General features: G+C 40.8%; 1 protein-coding gene across 1 annotated transcript in view; it reads left to right on the forward strand.

The window, feature by feature from the left end:
• Positions 1 to 13,211, forward strand: part of UNC5D (unc-5 netrin receptor D) — a 255,875-nt gene that overhangs the window by 186,578 nt on the left and 56,086 nt on the right. The window contains exon 11 of the mRNA XM_039220338.1: positions 4,807 to 4,891. Within this exon, the coding sequence (XP_039076269.1) occupies positions 4,807 to 4,891 (85 nt within the window). The remainder of the gene's footprint in view (positions 1 to 4,806; positions 4,892 to 13,211) is intronic.

Consider the following 13,211-nt stretch of genomic DNA (forward strand, 5'->3'; position numbering starts at 1 on the left):
GTAAGAATCTCCATTTAAATATGGAGAATGATTATGTCATCATGTGACCTAATCTTCCCCGATCATAATTGGCAGTCAGGAGACTCACTCACTGCGGAATGAGTCAGTCAGCCATACTTACTGAGTACCCTTCTTGTAGGTGGCTTCTGGAGGAAGAAAATGATGCAAACCTCTCCCTAAGAATAAGAAATAGTCATCACGATCATAGACAGTTGCATTTTATCTCATCTTCACTTCCTAATCCAGTAGGTGGCACTTGTGAGGCTCCAGGTAGTTATTGGTTGAATAAGTTGGTCCACACACCTCCTCTCTCTTCCTGTCTTTGTCTTTCTCTACACACACGTGGAGGACATGTCAAGATCAACCCATTCATTGGCTCTATTTTTTTAATGTTCATCAGAGAAAGTGAGATAAAATCACGAAACAGATTTTTCTTCTTCCCTTTTGACTTGAGAAGCACTTGTGTTGAAAACTGAAAGTTCTTTATTTTGGGAGCGAGAGCAGAGAAGGGGCAGAGAGAGAGGGTAAGAGAGAATCCCAATTAGGCTCCACACTGTCAGCACAGAGCTCGATGTGGGGCTCAAACCCATGAACTGGAAGATCATGACCTGAACCAAAACCAAGAGTCCAATGCCTAATCGATTGATCCTCCCAGGTACCCCAAAAAGTAAGAGTTATTTTTTTAAGCTTTTATTTAAGTCATCTTTATTAGATTTACATAATAGTTTTCAAGTGGTTAAAAATGTGTCTCAAATTTACACCTTAAGGAAATTTTCTGTAAAAGTTCTTATTCATAAGTAAAATCTCCAGTTTTGATAAATAGACTGGATTACTTCTGAAATGTCACATCACTATGAACATCAGGTCTCTTAAATATCTTTCAATATCTTTTAATCACTGTAAACAAAGCAGCCCCTACTTGGCTTTAGATTCTCTTCTTTTTAACTGATGAGGGGAGATAAAATTATATCAATGACATTATGGTTTCTTTTAAAAGTATATTTTACTCCAAACTAGTTCTTATTACAAGTCCCCATTATTTCTCTAAAACCCAAATAAAACCAAAGTTTCACTACATAAGACAGCCAAAGTAGTTACTACATACTACATGTGTGACACATTCTGGTGTTGTCTGTGCTGTGTTGAGTTAAACTGTGCTAAAAAGTAAGAGTTCTAATGGCTGTGTCTGATTCCCAAACATTTCCTCTGTGAAGAGGCTTTAACAGGAAGCCCTAGATAAGATTGAAGCTGCTCGCTGGGAATGAGTTTGAGGAAAAATAAGTGTGGGGAATTGAAACATATGCTCTGTTATTTGCAGAACATAAATGCAAAATATGCCCTAGGGGACTAAAGTGTAAAGAAGCAAGCCACAGCAATTAAATTGTCCTACTGCCATCCATGCCGAATTATTGTATGGTGTCTGACAATGATTTTTCAGAAAGGTTGGGATGGCTCCCTCGCTATAGAAATCATCTATTATGCAGATGATGAGAAACTCAAACAGGTGGTTCCTTTCTTTTATCAAATGAAATGCTGTCAGAGTAGCAGGTGGAGTTTGGGGGAGAGTATATTTCTTTAATTGGAGATAACTGGTGAGTGACATTGAAAATGGACACTCCTTGGGGTGGCTCAGTCAGTTAGGCATCTAACTCTTGACCTTAGCTCACATCATAATCTCACAGTTGTGAGCTCAAGACCCTCCTTGGGCTCTGCAGTGAGAGAACAGAGCCTGCTGATTTTCTCTCTCTCCCTCAAAAAGAAAATGGACCTTTCTTTAGGGGACCACAGGCATAAAGATTCCCCATCATGCCTTTCCATCTTCATAAGATATCCACCCACCACAGCCCTGCCTCTATGTATGACTCTTCCATCTCCATTTACAGTTTAAGTAGGAGAAGTATGTTTGAAAGATAATCATACAATTTCTGATTGAAGGATAGATGAAATAGTTTAAAGTGCTAATGACCCTGTAGACTCAGGTCGTATTTAAGAGTATTATGAATAATGTTTCAATCTGAACACTTGATAGGAATGAGATATGATCTGTTCTACCCTTTCTCAAAAGTCCACACATGTATTTATTCTGATTTATCTGGGAGTTGACCGTCAGGCACTGATGATCTCAAGAAAAGACTATGTCTCAGAATCTGGCTTAAAAAGTTATCTATCTATCTATCTATCTATCTATCTATCTATCTATCGGGAAGGAGCATGAGCAGGGAAGCAGCACAGAAAGAGGTTAGAGAATCCGAAGCAGGCTCCATGTCATCAGCAAAGAGCCCCATATAGGGGTCAATCTCACAAAGAATGACCTGAGCTGATATCAAGAATTGGATGCCCAACCGACTGAGCCTCCCAAGTGCCTCCTGTCTTTAAGAAAAAAAAAAAGTTGGATCCTAATCCTTCATTCAAATTCAGGATTTGTCTTTTGAACGCCTACTGTGTGCCAGGCAGCGCGCAACATGTTACTGATGTCATAGTCATAAGCCATCATTGCTTTTTTACTTTAAACACACTATAGGATTTATTTGAAAGTTTGGAGAAGGCAAATTCATCAACATGTCAGAAAATACAAAATTATTATTTGGGTTGGCAATCAAAGAATTGATATAGAGGGCATGAGGCAATTCTGGAGAGATGGCAATGTTCTATATCTTGATTATGGTGGTGATTACATGACAGTATACATGTCAGAAACTCATCAATTTATATTCTTAAAATGGGTACAATTATTGGATGTGAATTGTGCCTTAATGAAGTAAAAAACAGGGGCGCCTGGGTGGCTCAGTTGGTTAAGCATCTGGCTTCAGCTCAGGTCATGATCTCATGGTTTATGGATTTGGGCCCCGTATTAGGCTCTGTGCTGACAGCTCAGAGCCTGCTTCAGATTATGTGTCTCCCTCTCTCTCTCAGAAATAAACATAAAACAAAATTTAAAAGTAATAAAGTAAAAAACAGGACAAGAAAACTGAGAGCACAATAATCTTTTGGGTTAACTACCTAAGATGGCATTGTTGCTTGATGATACCCACCCTTGCCTCTGTATCTAAAGAATAAGGACTGAATATCTCTGTTGTCAATAGGGCATAGATGATCAAAAAGAGAGGCACCAGAGAAAATGCACTGTGTCAGATGGAGAGAGAATACAGAATGTCCAGGGTGTATATTCAGATGGACATCCATACACACTGAATATCCTGTGTTATTACAACTTCTGCTCAACAGAAGAGCAGGATATATCGGAGCCCACTTTATTTAGCACCTGCATTTTAAAAAAGGATGGGAAATAAAAGGAGGAGCCTGATCAGAGGCCCCTAAGTATGACAATTACAGTTCCATAGGCATTAAAGCCCAGCATATAAATGAATACTTTTGCTGAAAACCCGTAAGCAAGATTTAAATGTGCCTCATTCTTAGTGCTGGCGAAAGATTCTGGTAACTAGCATGTTACTGAGTAATGCTCATAAATGTGCATCACAAATAACTTGTTTTGCAATGAGTCTTGCATTGCTTGATGCTATAGCGGCTGACAGGCACACAGAAGGAAAGATGGCTGTCTCTGGATATAAATTACCATCAGCGACCTGAAAGCTTTCTGTACAATTATATTAGCTCTAATGAAGGGTGGGAAAGTGAGAATTGCATTATTCAAAGAATAGGAGGCTGCCCTTAGATTTTATTTTGTGATCTTACTGTGCCCCTATTTCATTTCTTTGTATGAAATGAACCTATGTTAAAGAGCTCTACTCTCTTAGGACTCCCCTCTGTTGGCCAAAGTGACACGTAGGCCAAAGTGACTTCGTAGGAAGCAACTGGAGAGAGAGGACATTGCAAACGCAGTGTGATATGCCTTCCTGGGCTTGGGTTAGAGGATTTTCCTGGTTAGGCTACTGAGTCTTTTCCGATCTGACACTAACATGACTATGGTTATGTTGCCTTTTAACTGTCATCTTTTTTAGCTTCCGTTTGCAAATATAGGATCAAATACCAGCCATACAACAACCTATAAGGTCCTAAGTTTATCCTTTTTTTTTCCTGCAGTTTTCTTGATAAAAGGCAGTACTCTATTGATCACCTCTTTAAACTTACTTTAAGATGCATAATTCTAAGACAGTTTCATACTGAGCCTTGGCAAAGCATTAGATGGCTCCCCCATCATCTCAAACACCTTTTTAGGAAATGGCTGGATAGAGAGAAGACACAGCAATACATTTGTAAATTTTGCAGCAGATTAACTGATACACTGATAAACTCTTATATTCACAGATAGTTTGCTAGTGCCTGGTCTCCAGACACCCAATCTTGTAAGAGAATTTTAAAAAATGCTAAGAGGGTTGCCTGGGTGGCTCAGTCATTTGAGCATCCAACTTTGGCTCAGGTCATGATCTCACAATCTGCGGGTTTGAGCCCCGTGTCGGGCTCCACGCTGACTGTTAGCTCAGAGCCTGGAACCTGCTTCAGATTCTGTGTCTCTTTCTCTCTCTGCCCCTCTTCCCCAGTTCATGCTCTGTCTCTCAAAAATAAATAAATGTAAAAAAAAAAAAAAAAAAAAGCTAGGAAGACCCTAACTAAAATACTATCTTGACTACATAGACAAATCACATGCTCCTCTTTTACATCACTGTTGGGAAACCACGTTTTCTCCATTATTATCTTGGACTCTATAAACTCCCCAAGGATGATCAGGATTTCATAAATTGCTATGAGATTTGTGTACTGTATGTGTGAGCACCTCACGGTGCTCAGATGCGTGCTTCAAGATAATTGGAAACTCTACGAATAACCTCTTGGCTTTTTCTGTTTTAGGGGTGAGTTTACTCATACCACACAGTGCCATTCCAGAAGAGAATTCTTGGGAGATTTATATGTCCATCAACCAAGGTGAACCCAGGTGAGAGACCGTGAAGGGTGGCATAATAATGACATCTTAAATAGGGGATAACGCTGCTGCAGAGAATCTCAAGTTTGTTAAGATAATCTGACCTGGAGATGCGTAGCTAAGATTTGTGAGTTACTTGGCCGTATGGAGGGGGAAAACCAGTTGGAAAACTATTGGCTAAAATGAAAACACACATAGACAGTTCCGCAGTTTGGGATAACTAATCTAGACCACAGACATCATAAAGAAAACAGTGAATCGGTGGGCAAGTCATTAGCAGGGCCTATCCATAGACACTGCCTCACATTATTTTCCCTTCAAGAGGGGGAAAATAAAAACCCCAAAAAACATCCCAGGAGGTTCTGTTTGGTGGCAGACATATGCTGAGAATGACTGACCTGTGACCCCTTCGGGTCAGCAGAAGACCTGCTCCAGGCTGAGAGAGGATTTCTCAGCTAATTTTCCTTCATGTAAAAAACCATCTATGTGGCAATAGCTTTCAAATCTGACAGATTTCAGCAGCATTAAATTCAATTCCATGACCAAATACAAATCTTGTCACAGTCTTTTAATGTAAAGTAGTTGGTTGTTTTCTTAGCGCAAGTATAATATTTGTAGAAATCTTGCTTTCCTCTGCACAAGATAAACCTCACTCCTTTAGGAAGCAGTTTCTCTCATAAACTGGATATGTACCTCTGGCATTTTCAGTCTTAACATCTTGATTATTTTAGACTAGATTTTGTTGTTGTTGTTATGAGCAAAGAGCACATGAAGGAAAAACAGCCAGAGAAACAGATGGTCTGAACAGATTCTGATAGCTATCTCTGCAAAAGGATTTGTTGGTGCCCAATGGTTTTAACTTTCTGCCCGAGAGAGCTGGGATGGAATGGAAGAAAAGGTTCCACTAGATGGCTGTTGGCAAGGCTCTCAAGAGGGTTCACGAATAGGCCTTGCTACTTCCTCAGTCCCGTAGAACTAGATCCCTTATACCTGCATACCTGAAGGCAGGCTGTTGTCTAAACATCTCCATGTGCACACAGGGGCAACCAAGGCAGAGAAAGAGTTGGAGAGTTTATTGGGCATCTCAGAAACGTGGGAGTTTCCTGTATAAGAATCACCTCTTTTTTATCCCTTCAGTTGATTTACAGAAGCAATCATAGATTTAAAAGCTTAGGTCAGGGTCCCTTATACATATGCTGTTGATCCTGCAAAAATCAAGGATGAGGCAGAATCCAGTCAGCCTGCCTGAATCATGGCCTTACAGAAACTTTCACCTCCACATTCTGTTCCCTTCCTTATAGTCCATCCACTGAGTCTACATTCAGAGCTATCTCTAAAACTCCGTGTCTTCCATCTCATGACATGAAAAGCAACCTAGCACTAGTGCACATTTTCAAAGGCATCCAATTTACAATTCACCTCAATCCCCATCTCTTACTAGAAGCTGATGCTTAAGAGGTTGGAGGTAGAATGTGCCAACAGGCATTAAACAGACAAGGACTTATGTGGGAAATACCACTTGATTATAAAATAAGAAGGAGAAATATGTTAAAAACACTCCAGACCCCACAGACCTTTAAAGATAGGTTTGGCCTGATGTGGTCACTTGCTGGACCACTACTAGCTTTGTTAAGGTTACCAGTTTGGTTTCTCCATCAGGATCTAAAGTATGAGGTTATTATCACTGTCCAGGAAGATAGACAGAAGCAGGAATAGTTCATCCAAAACGTCAGATCTGGGAGGTGTGCGTTTTCCTATTAAACTGAGGATAAAATGCAATTGTAAGAAGCACACATTCCTTTTTATGTTGCTAAAACGTTCCCAGATGTTTCTGCCTCTTAAGAAAATGACCAGTCTCCAGGCTACTGCTCATTTAGCTACCTTGGCAATCTTAACTAACTAACTAACTAACAAATAAATAAAGCCACTAAAGATAGCAAATGCCTTTTTACAACTTTTCTTAAGCTTGGTGAATTTTTTCCATCCCTACCAGGAGGCTGCTCGGATCTTAAGTTCATCAACTTTTAATCCTGTGATTCATCAGAAGGCCACTTTGCAATGTTACATAAAAATCACTTTCATCTTATGCTTCCTTTCTGTCATTCTGAACTTGTGCTCATAGTAAGCTGGAGCATCACTGCTTTGTCTCCTTAACCTCTGACTTTCCACTACTTGCACACGCAGAATTGCAGTCAAGTCTTCCAAATTCTACGCCATATTTAAAGTCCATTCCATTTTCCTATTGAGGATATATGTCTATTGCTCTTCTCTGAGTTACATCCTGGGGATAGCAGGCTGATGACTTAGTGGAACTGTCACTGATATCATTGATCCAAATTCAGTACCAGAATCCCCGAGATAGGTCTGTGAGAAATGAATCACAGACTTAAAATAATCCCCTATATTCGAATAGGCTCCGATGGTTAGATTTTGAAATTTGGGTAGGTTTTAGCCAAGGTGGTTCACTGTATGAAATGAATGTACCCGTCTCTCTTGGGAGGGCCTACTTCTATTTCTGGGAAGCCTCCAAGAGGACTCTGTACTTTCCATTGAATGGAATGATGTCACTCTTCCTCAGTGTCCCTGCTCTGTCTATACTTTCAGACGTGAACAACCATTTTAATGAATCTTTTCCAACCTCGTGCAGCAGTCTGGACCTTTGGTTGCTCATAATGCTTAGGAAATTAACTGTTGACTTTTTGTACATATATATCTATTAAATGGTTTGGTGGCCAAAGACTTTGCATTCCTGGAAAAGTAGTAATTACCTCTGTTCCAGTGTAACTTGCAAAGTGCTCTCCCATGCATTTTACTCATTTGGTCTTTACTGTAATGTTCGAAAGAAGAGGATTTTGGACCAATTATAGAGAAGATAAAATAAAACTCTAAAAAAATGAAGGTTATAAAAAGCAGAGCAGCTTTCCAAGGGCATGTTACCTTACCAGCTATGCTGGGATTTGACTTCCAGATATCGGACCACAATTCCATACTCACAAACTAAAGGATGCCATCTCTTCCTAATGTATGAGACTGCATGGAAACAGCTTTCTGACTTTGCACTATAACTCTTGGCCCCTGTAAAGAGGCATCCTCTGGAATTGGTCTGTGTGAGCATGGAAAATTAAGCAAGGCAGAAAAGGCAGGATCATGTTCAACTTTCCATAGAAGGACATTGGGTAAATTGCTTTGTTGCATTATAGAATTGAAAGAACAAAGACTGGAAACAAGTCCCACTAAATTGCTGAATCTTAGACACAATGTTAGGAAACACCTGAGCTCAGTGGCTAGGCATGTGAGCTCAGGCATCAGGGGTGCTGGGTTCAGATCTTAGTTTCATTATTATCCATGTGACCTTAGGTAAGTTCATAAAACCATTTGTAACTCAGATGTGTCCTTGTCTAAAAAACAGTTGGTCTCTGGCTTATAGGGGCAGTGTGGGATTACTTGAAACACAGTGATAAAAAAATCTAAAAGATGACAAAATAGAAAATAGGTGTTCTTTTCCTGATTGCTGCACTTATATTTGACACAGCATTCTACCTACAGTATGTGCTTTAATCTTCACATCAGTCCTTAATAGATTTGAAAATTAACACCAAGAAAAGTTAGTAAGCCTGACTTAGGTTGTAGCAAGACTAGGCATCAAAACAAAATTGTCTGACTTACAATGTGTTTTGACATGAGTCACATTCCCTACCTTAAGGGATAATTAGGTATATTAGCCATGAAACTAATAAGGCATGTTTGGTGAGAGATAAGACTTGTGTCTAATAATGGAAATACACCATGAAACGGACAGGGAGGGGCCCAAATTTGTGAAGACAGTGATGACTTTGCAATTCAGTGGGGGACTCTCACAGAAAGGAATGGAAAAAAAAGAGAGAATGCCCCTTAGTCTAGTCTAAGGATTTACAAATGGGGTGTGGAGAAAGTGGCTTCCCCGAGATGTCACTTGACCTGATTCCAAAACATCAATAGAGATTAGCCAGGCAAAGAAGGGTGTAAGGGCAGTACCTCAATGAGTTCCAGGCCCAGGATACATTTTCCATTATCTCTATAGTATACAAGGGGGGAGGGTAGAAGTCTATAAGAGTGGCTAAATCTAGATATATTTCCCTGCTTTTAAGTCATTGTTTTAAGCCACTTCCTTCCAGCTATGCCCCAGGCCTGGCATAGACAAGACACAGAGTTAGGTTTCACATACTGCCCTGCTCACAAATTAGAGGATGCTTAGTAACATCACAGGAACTAGACTAGCCTCACAGAAAGGCAACAGCATGAAGTTGGGGCTGCCAGAAGTATTTGCAGGTAGAATCCTCAGGCTCCTCCACCGGGATCATAGGTATTTACACAGCTAGCTCAATGCTGGACTTAGCCTCCTTTACTATTGGCCCCCTTTGGAGGGCAATAAACCACCACTGATCATTCTCAGAAAGCACGTTTCTCTTCCCAAACTTCAATTTGAAAGAATCTGGGGTTGTTGTTACATGTCTACAGGAGTTTTCTGGGGGACATCTTTTTCATCCTCTCTGACCAGGTTTTGATAATTTTTTATAAAGTTTAGGTGTTCCAGCGGGTACTTGGGTAGGTCAGTTGGGTGAACGTCTGACAATTTTGGCTCAGGTCATGATCTCAGGGTTCGTGGGACTGAGCCCCATGTGGGGCTCTGTGCTGACAGCATGGAGCCTGCTTGGGATTCTCCCACTCTCTTTCTGCTCCTCTCCCACTTGTGAGCACACTCACTCGCTCTCAAAATTAAAAAATAAACTTTAAAAAATGAAGGTGTTTCAACAAGGGAATCAAAAATGTCATTTCAGAGACTCCCCCCCACATATACTACAGTAAGAAAATGGTGCGATGCAGCATAGCCATCCCTCTGCCCCTCCCCCAGCCTGGTACCCTGCCCCACCCCATAGTAGGAGAGTAGAGAACTGGACCAGAAAATTATTATATGGAGCTTTCTTCCAAGAAGCAATAAAATGAAATCAAAGGCAAACACTCGTTTCTTTTTCCAATTACACTGTCATGTGGATATCCCTGACCAAATGCATAAACTGGAATTGGAAATATAAGTAATCTTATTGAAGAATTTACAAAAGGATGTATATTTTGGCATTTGGACTCATCCCAGATAGAGTACTTCAACCAGTTTTTCTTTTTTTCTTTTTTTTTTTTTTTGTTTGCTTTGCTATTAAATAGTATGGGCCAGTCGGTACTTGTTGGGGTGAGATCAGAAAGTGGACATGGTGGGGTGATGACACATTACCTGTTTTAGGGTGCCTCGATGGTGCAATGGTTTTAATAGCAAAACATGAGGTAAGATCAAATACAAGACTAGGGGGACACAATAAGTCACCCTGGGAAATGAAGAGAATGTCTTTCCACCAGGAATGGCTCACAATTAAACACTGCGGTGGAAGCCACTCCTGAGGAATGGCTTCCGGTAGCTGTGCCACCCCGACAGCAGGACAGCACACACGTGCACACACACGTACACCCTCACGCATAATGCCTGACAAGCTGTCAGCACTCAGAAACACCCATAGACTGCTGGGCCTCATTTCTAGAAAAGTACAAAGAAACCTGGATATGTATGGCCATACTTGCAATATTGAAATTTTAAAGACACAAATCTGTAGTGGATCAGTGTTTCTGTTAAAGCAGACATTTGAGGCCATTCTCAAAGCTTTTGTCCCAGTAATGGAGGAAACCCCATTTACTTTCCCCAGTTCTCTGATTTCTCACAGGGTAAGAAACCCCTGCCACCAGGCTCCTGCGATTAGTGCAGCAGTCCCTGGAACAAGAGGTTTGGCTCTACCCTGACTGACACCCAGATAACTGGTCAGGACCCTGCCCCAGGGGAGAAAACCTGGCTAAAAGCTTCTGGTTGGATTTGCACATCAATTCACCTTCTCCAGCTTGGGGGACTTACTCACTAGGTTCTGTCTCAAGCTATCCCCCAGCTCAAGGACAAACTACTGCACCTTCTACTGTAAAAATGTTGGGGGCTTCTGGAAGTTTTCACAATTAATATTCGAGCTTAGTTTAGTCGACGACTGTTAAGCCCCCAGTGTCTCTGGCATGGAGGGGCAGGATAAGATACGATCCCTTCTCTAAGGAGTTTATTTCTGCTGGAGGTAGATAGTTGTGGTGGACAGAGGTTGTATGTATGTAGCAGAATGGTGTTTGGGAGTACAGTGGACTTTTTCTGTATTTCTAAAATTGGCAAAAGTCATAGCTGATTTATAAAAAGAGGGAGAGAAGTGCCCCCAACATTCTAATTTCAGAGCTATTCCAGCTATAATGCCAAAAGCTAATTTTCCCACCTCCCTGCAGAACCTTCCAAGAAACATCATTTCATCAGCATGGATACCACTGCTCCCCAACCCACTCGCACACCATGTCCTCTCTCTTCCTATTGATAGAATGGGAATGTCACATTTTTCAGATGTACAGGTATCCAATAATAAGAAAATATGAAGTCACATTTTACAAGAATACAGGTTTCAAAAATGGCTGCCCCCACTTCCACCAAAGTCAAAGAGAGGAGCCCCAAGAGAATTATTCCCAAACTTTGGGTCATGTGCAGGAGCACTGGACACTAATACTTGATTTTCTCATTGTACGTTTGCTGCCTTGTTCTGTGCCACTAAAGCCCAGGAGAGAGGAGAATTATTCCCAGGTTGCCATATACCCAAGGGGGAAGGGAGGATTAACTCTAGCCAGGGAGGTTAAGTGAGATTGAAAACAGGTTTTCCAGGGGCCACTTCACTGTGAGGCAAAGAAGTCAGAGAGCAGGGCCAAGATGCTGCCAGATGGGGGGCAGTTGGCAGAAGTAACTGAAACCCATGAGGAACCGCAGATATGTAACAGCAACTGTTTGCAATCCCACGAACCTGCACCTTCTGTCAGGGAGGTCTTTTGGAGTACAGATAGTCACCACCTATCTGTACTGAAGCCATTAAGGATTACCTTAAGTCATCCAAGAAAATAGTATCACCTTGCCACAGACAGTTATGTAAGGAGATGGTGTGTTTTCTCCTATCCCTCCTTTCTACCACAATGCTGGAGGGATAAGATCATGGATGAGGGAACACACGAGGGAACAGACAGTCTGCTCCCTACCTCCAGACCAAGCATCTAGAGCCCTGTGTATGTATGTGTACATGAGTGTGTGGACACGTGTGTCTGTGTGCATGGGTACAGGGGATGAGGGTGGAATTTTGAACCCGATGTATGATTACATTTTTAAAATGGTGTTCAGGTCTCATCTGTTTAGTAAATAAAATATTTTAATAGTTACAGAATCAAAATGAGTAGTCTTCAAGGGTACCTGCTACCATGAGCATTTCCACTAAGCAAACTCATTAGCAGTTATAGCCAACCCCGTGAATGACATGGGTTTGAACTGTGCGGGTTCACTTATATACTGTTTTTTTCTCTAAATACAGTACAGTACTGTAAATGTATTTTCTCTTATGATTTTCTTAATATTATTTTGTCTAGCTTACTTTATGGTAAGAATACAGTATATAATACATGTAACATACAAAACACATATGAATCAGCTGTTTATGTCATGGGTAAGGCTTCTGCTCAATAGTAGGCTAATAGTTTGGGGGTAGTCAAACTTACACAGAGATTTTCAACTGTGTGAGGATTGGCCCCCCCAACCTCTGTATTATCCAAGGGTCAACTTGTACTAGGAAAACTAGTGCCCCCTAATACCATAATAGATGAAGCCCCAGAGCAAACCCAGTTAATCAAACCACTGATGATATTGCAGTGTGTTACATGTGGTGACAAAGATAAACAAATGGTGACCAGGAGTAAAGGGATGGACTCTGTCTAAAGGTTCAGGGAAGGTTTGCAAGAGGAGTAACAACTGACTTAAAAACTGAAAGTGAGTAAAAGTCATTCCAGTCAAAGGGAATAGAATGTGCAAAGACACTAGCATCATATATTTTCAAACTAAGCAAATCTCAACAAAATATAAAAGGAAGAGTAATAAAACTAGACCATGTAGAGGCTTATTTGCTGCTTAGGGGAAATTGACATTTACCTGGCACATAGGTGTTGAGAAGGCATAGGCTTCAGGAAAGCTGCTCATATATACATTTCCCATATATTATCTTTGCTTTATCTCCACTAACACTCCCCAAGTTCAAGTCTTCCTTATATCAGTACCCTCCTTGTAAGCATAATGAAAATATGCCCCATTTTGCCTGCACAGTTATTAATAACTCCCTTCTTCATCCTCAAAAGTATATGAGTTTGGACAATAAATTATAGTCACTCTACTTTTGAGTGTCCTTGTCTTTGGCATGCACAA

Source organism: Hyaena hyaena, unplaced genomic scaffold (assembly GCF_003009895.1).
Source record: "Hyaena hyaena isolate Hyena2069 unplaced genomic scaffold, ASM300989v1 scaffold_885, whole genome shotgun sequence".
NCBI lineage: Eukaryota > Metazoa > Chordata > Mammalia > Carnivora > Hyaenidae > Hyaena > Hyaena hyaena.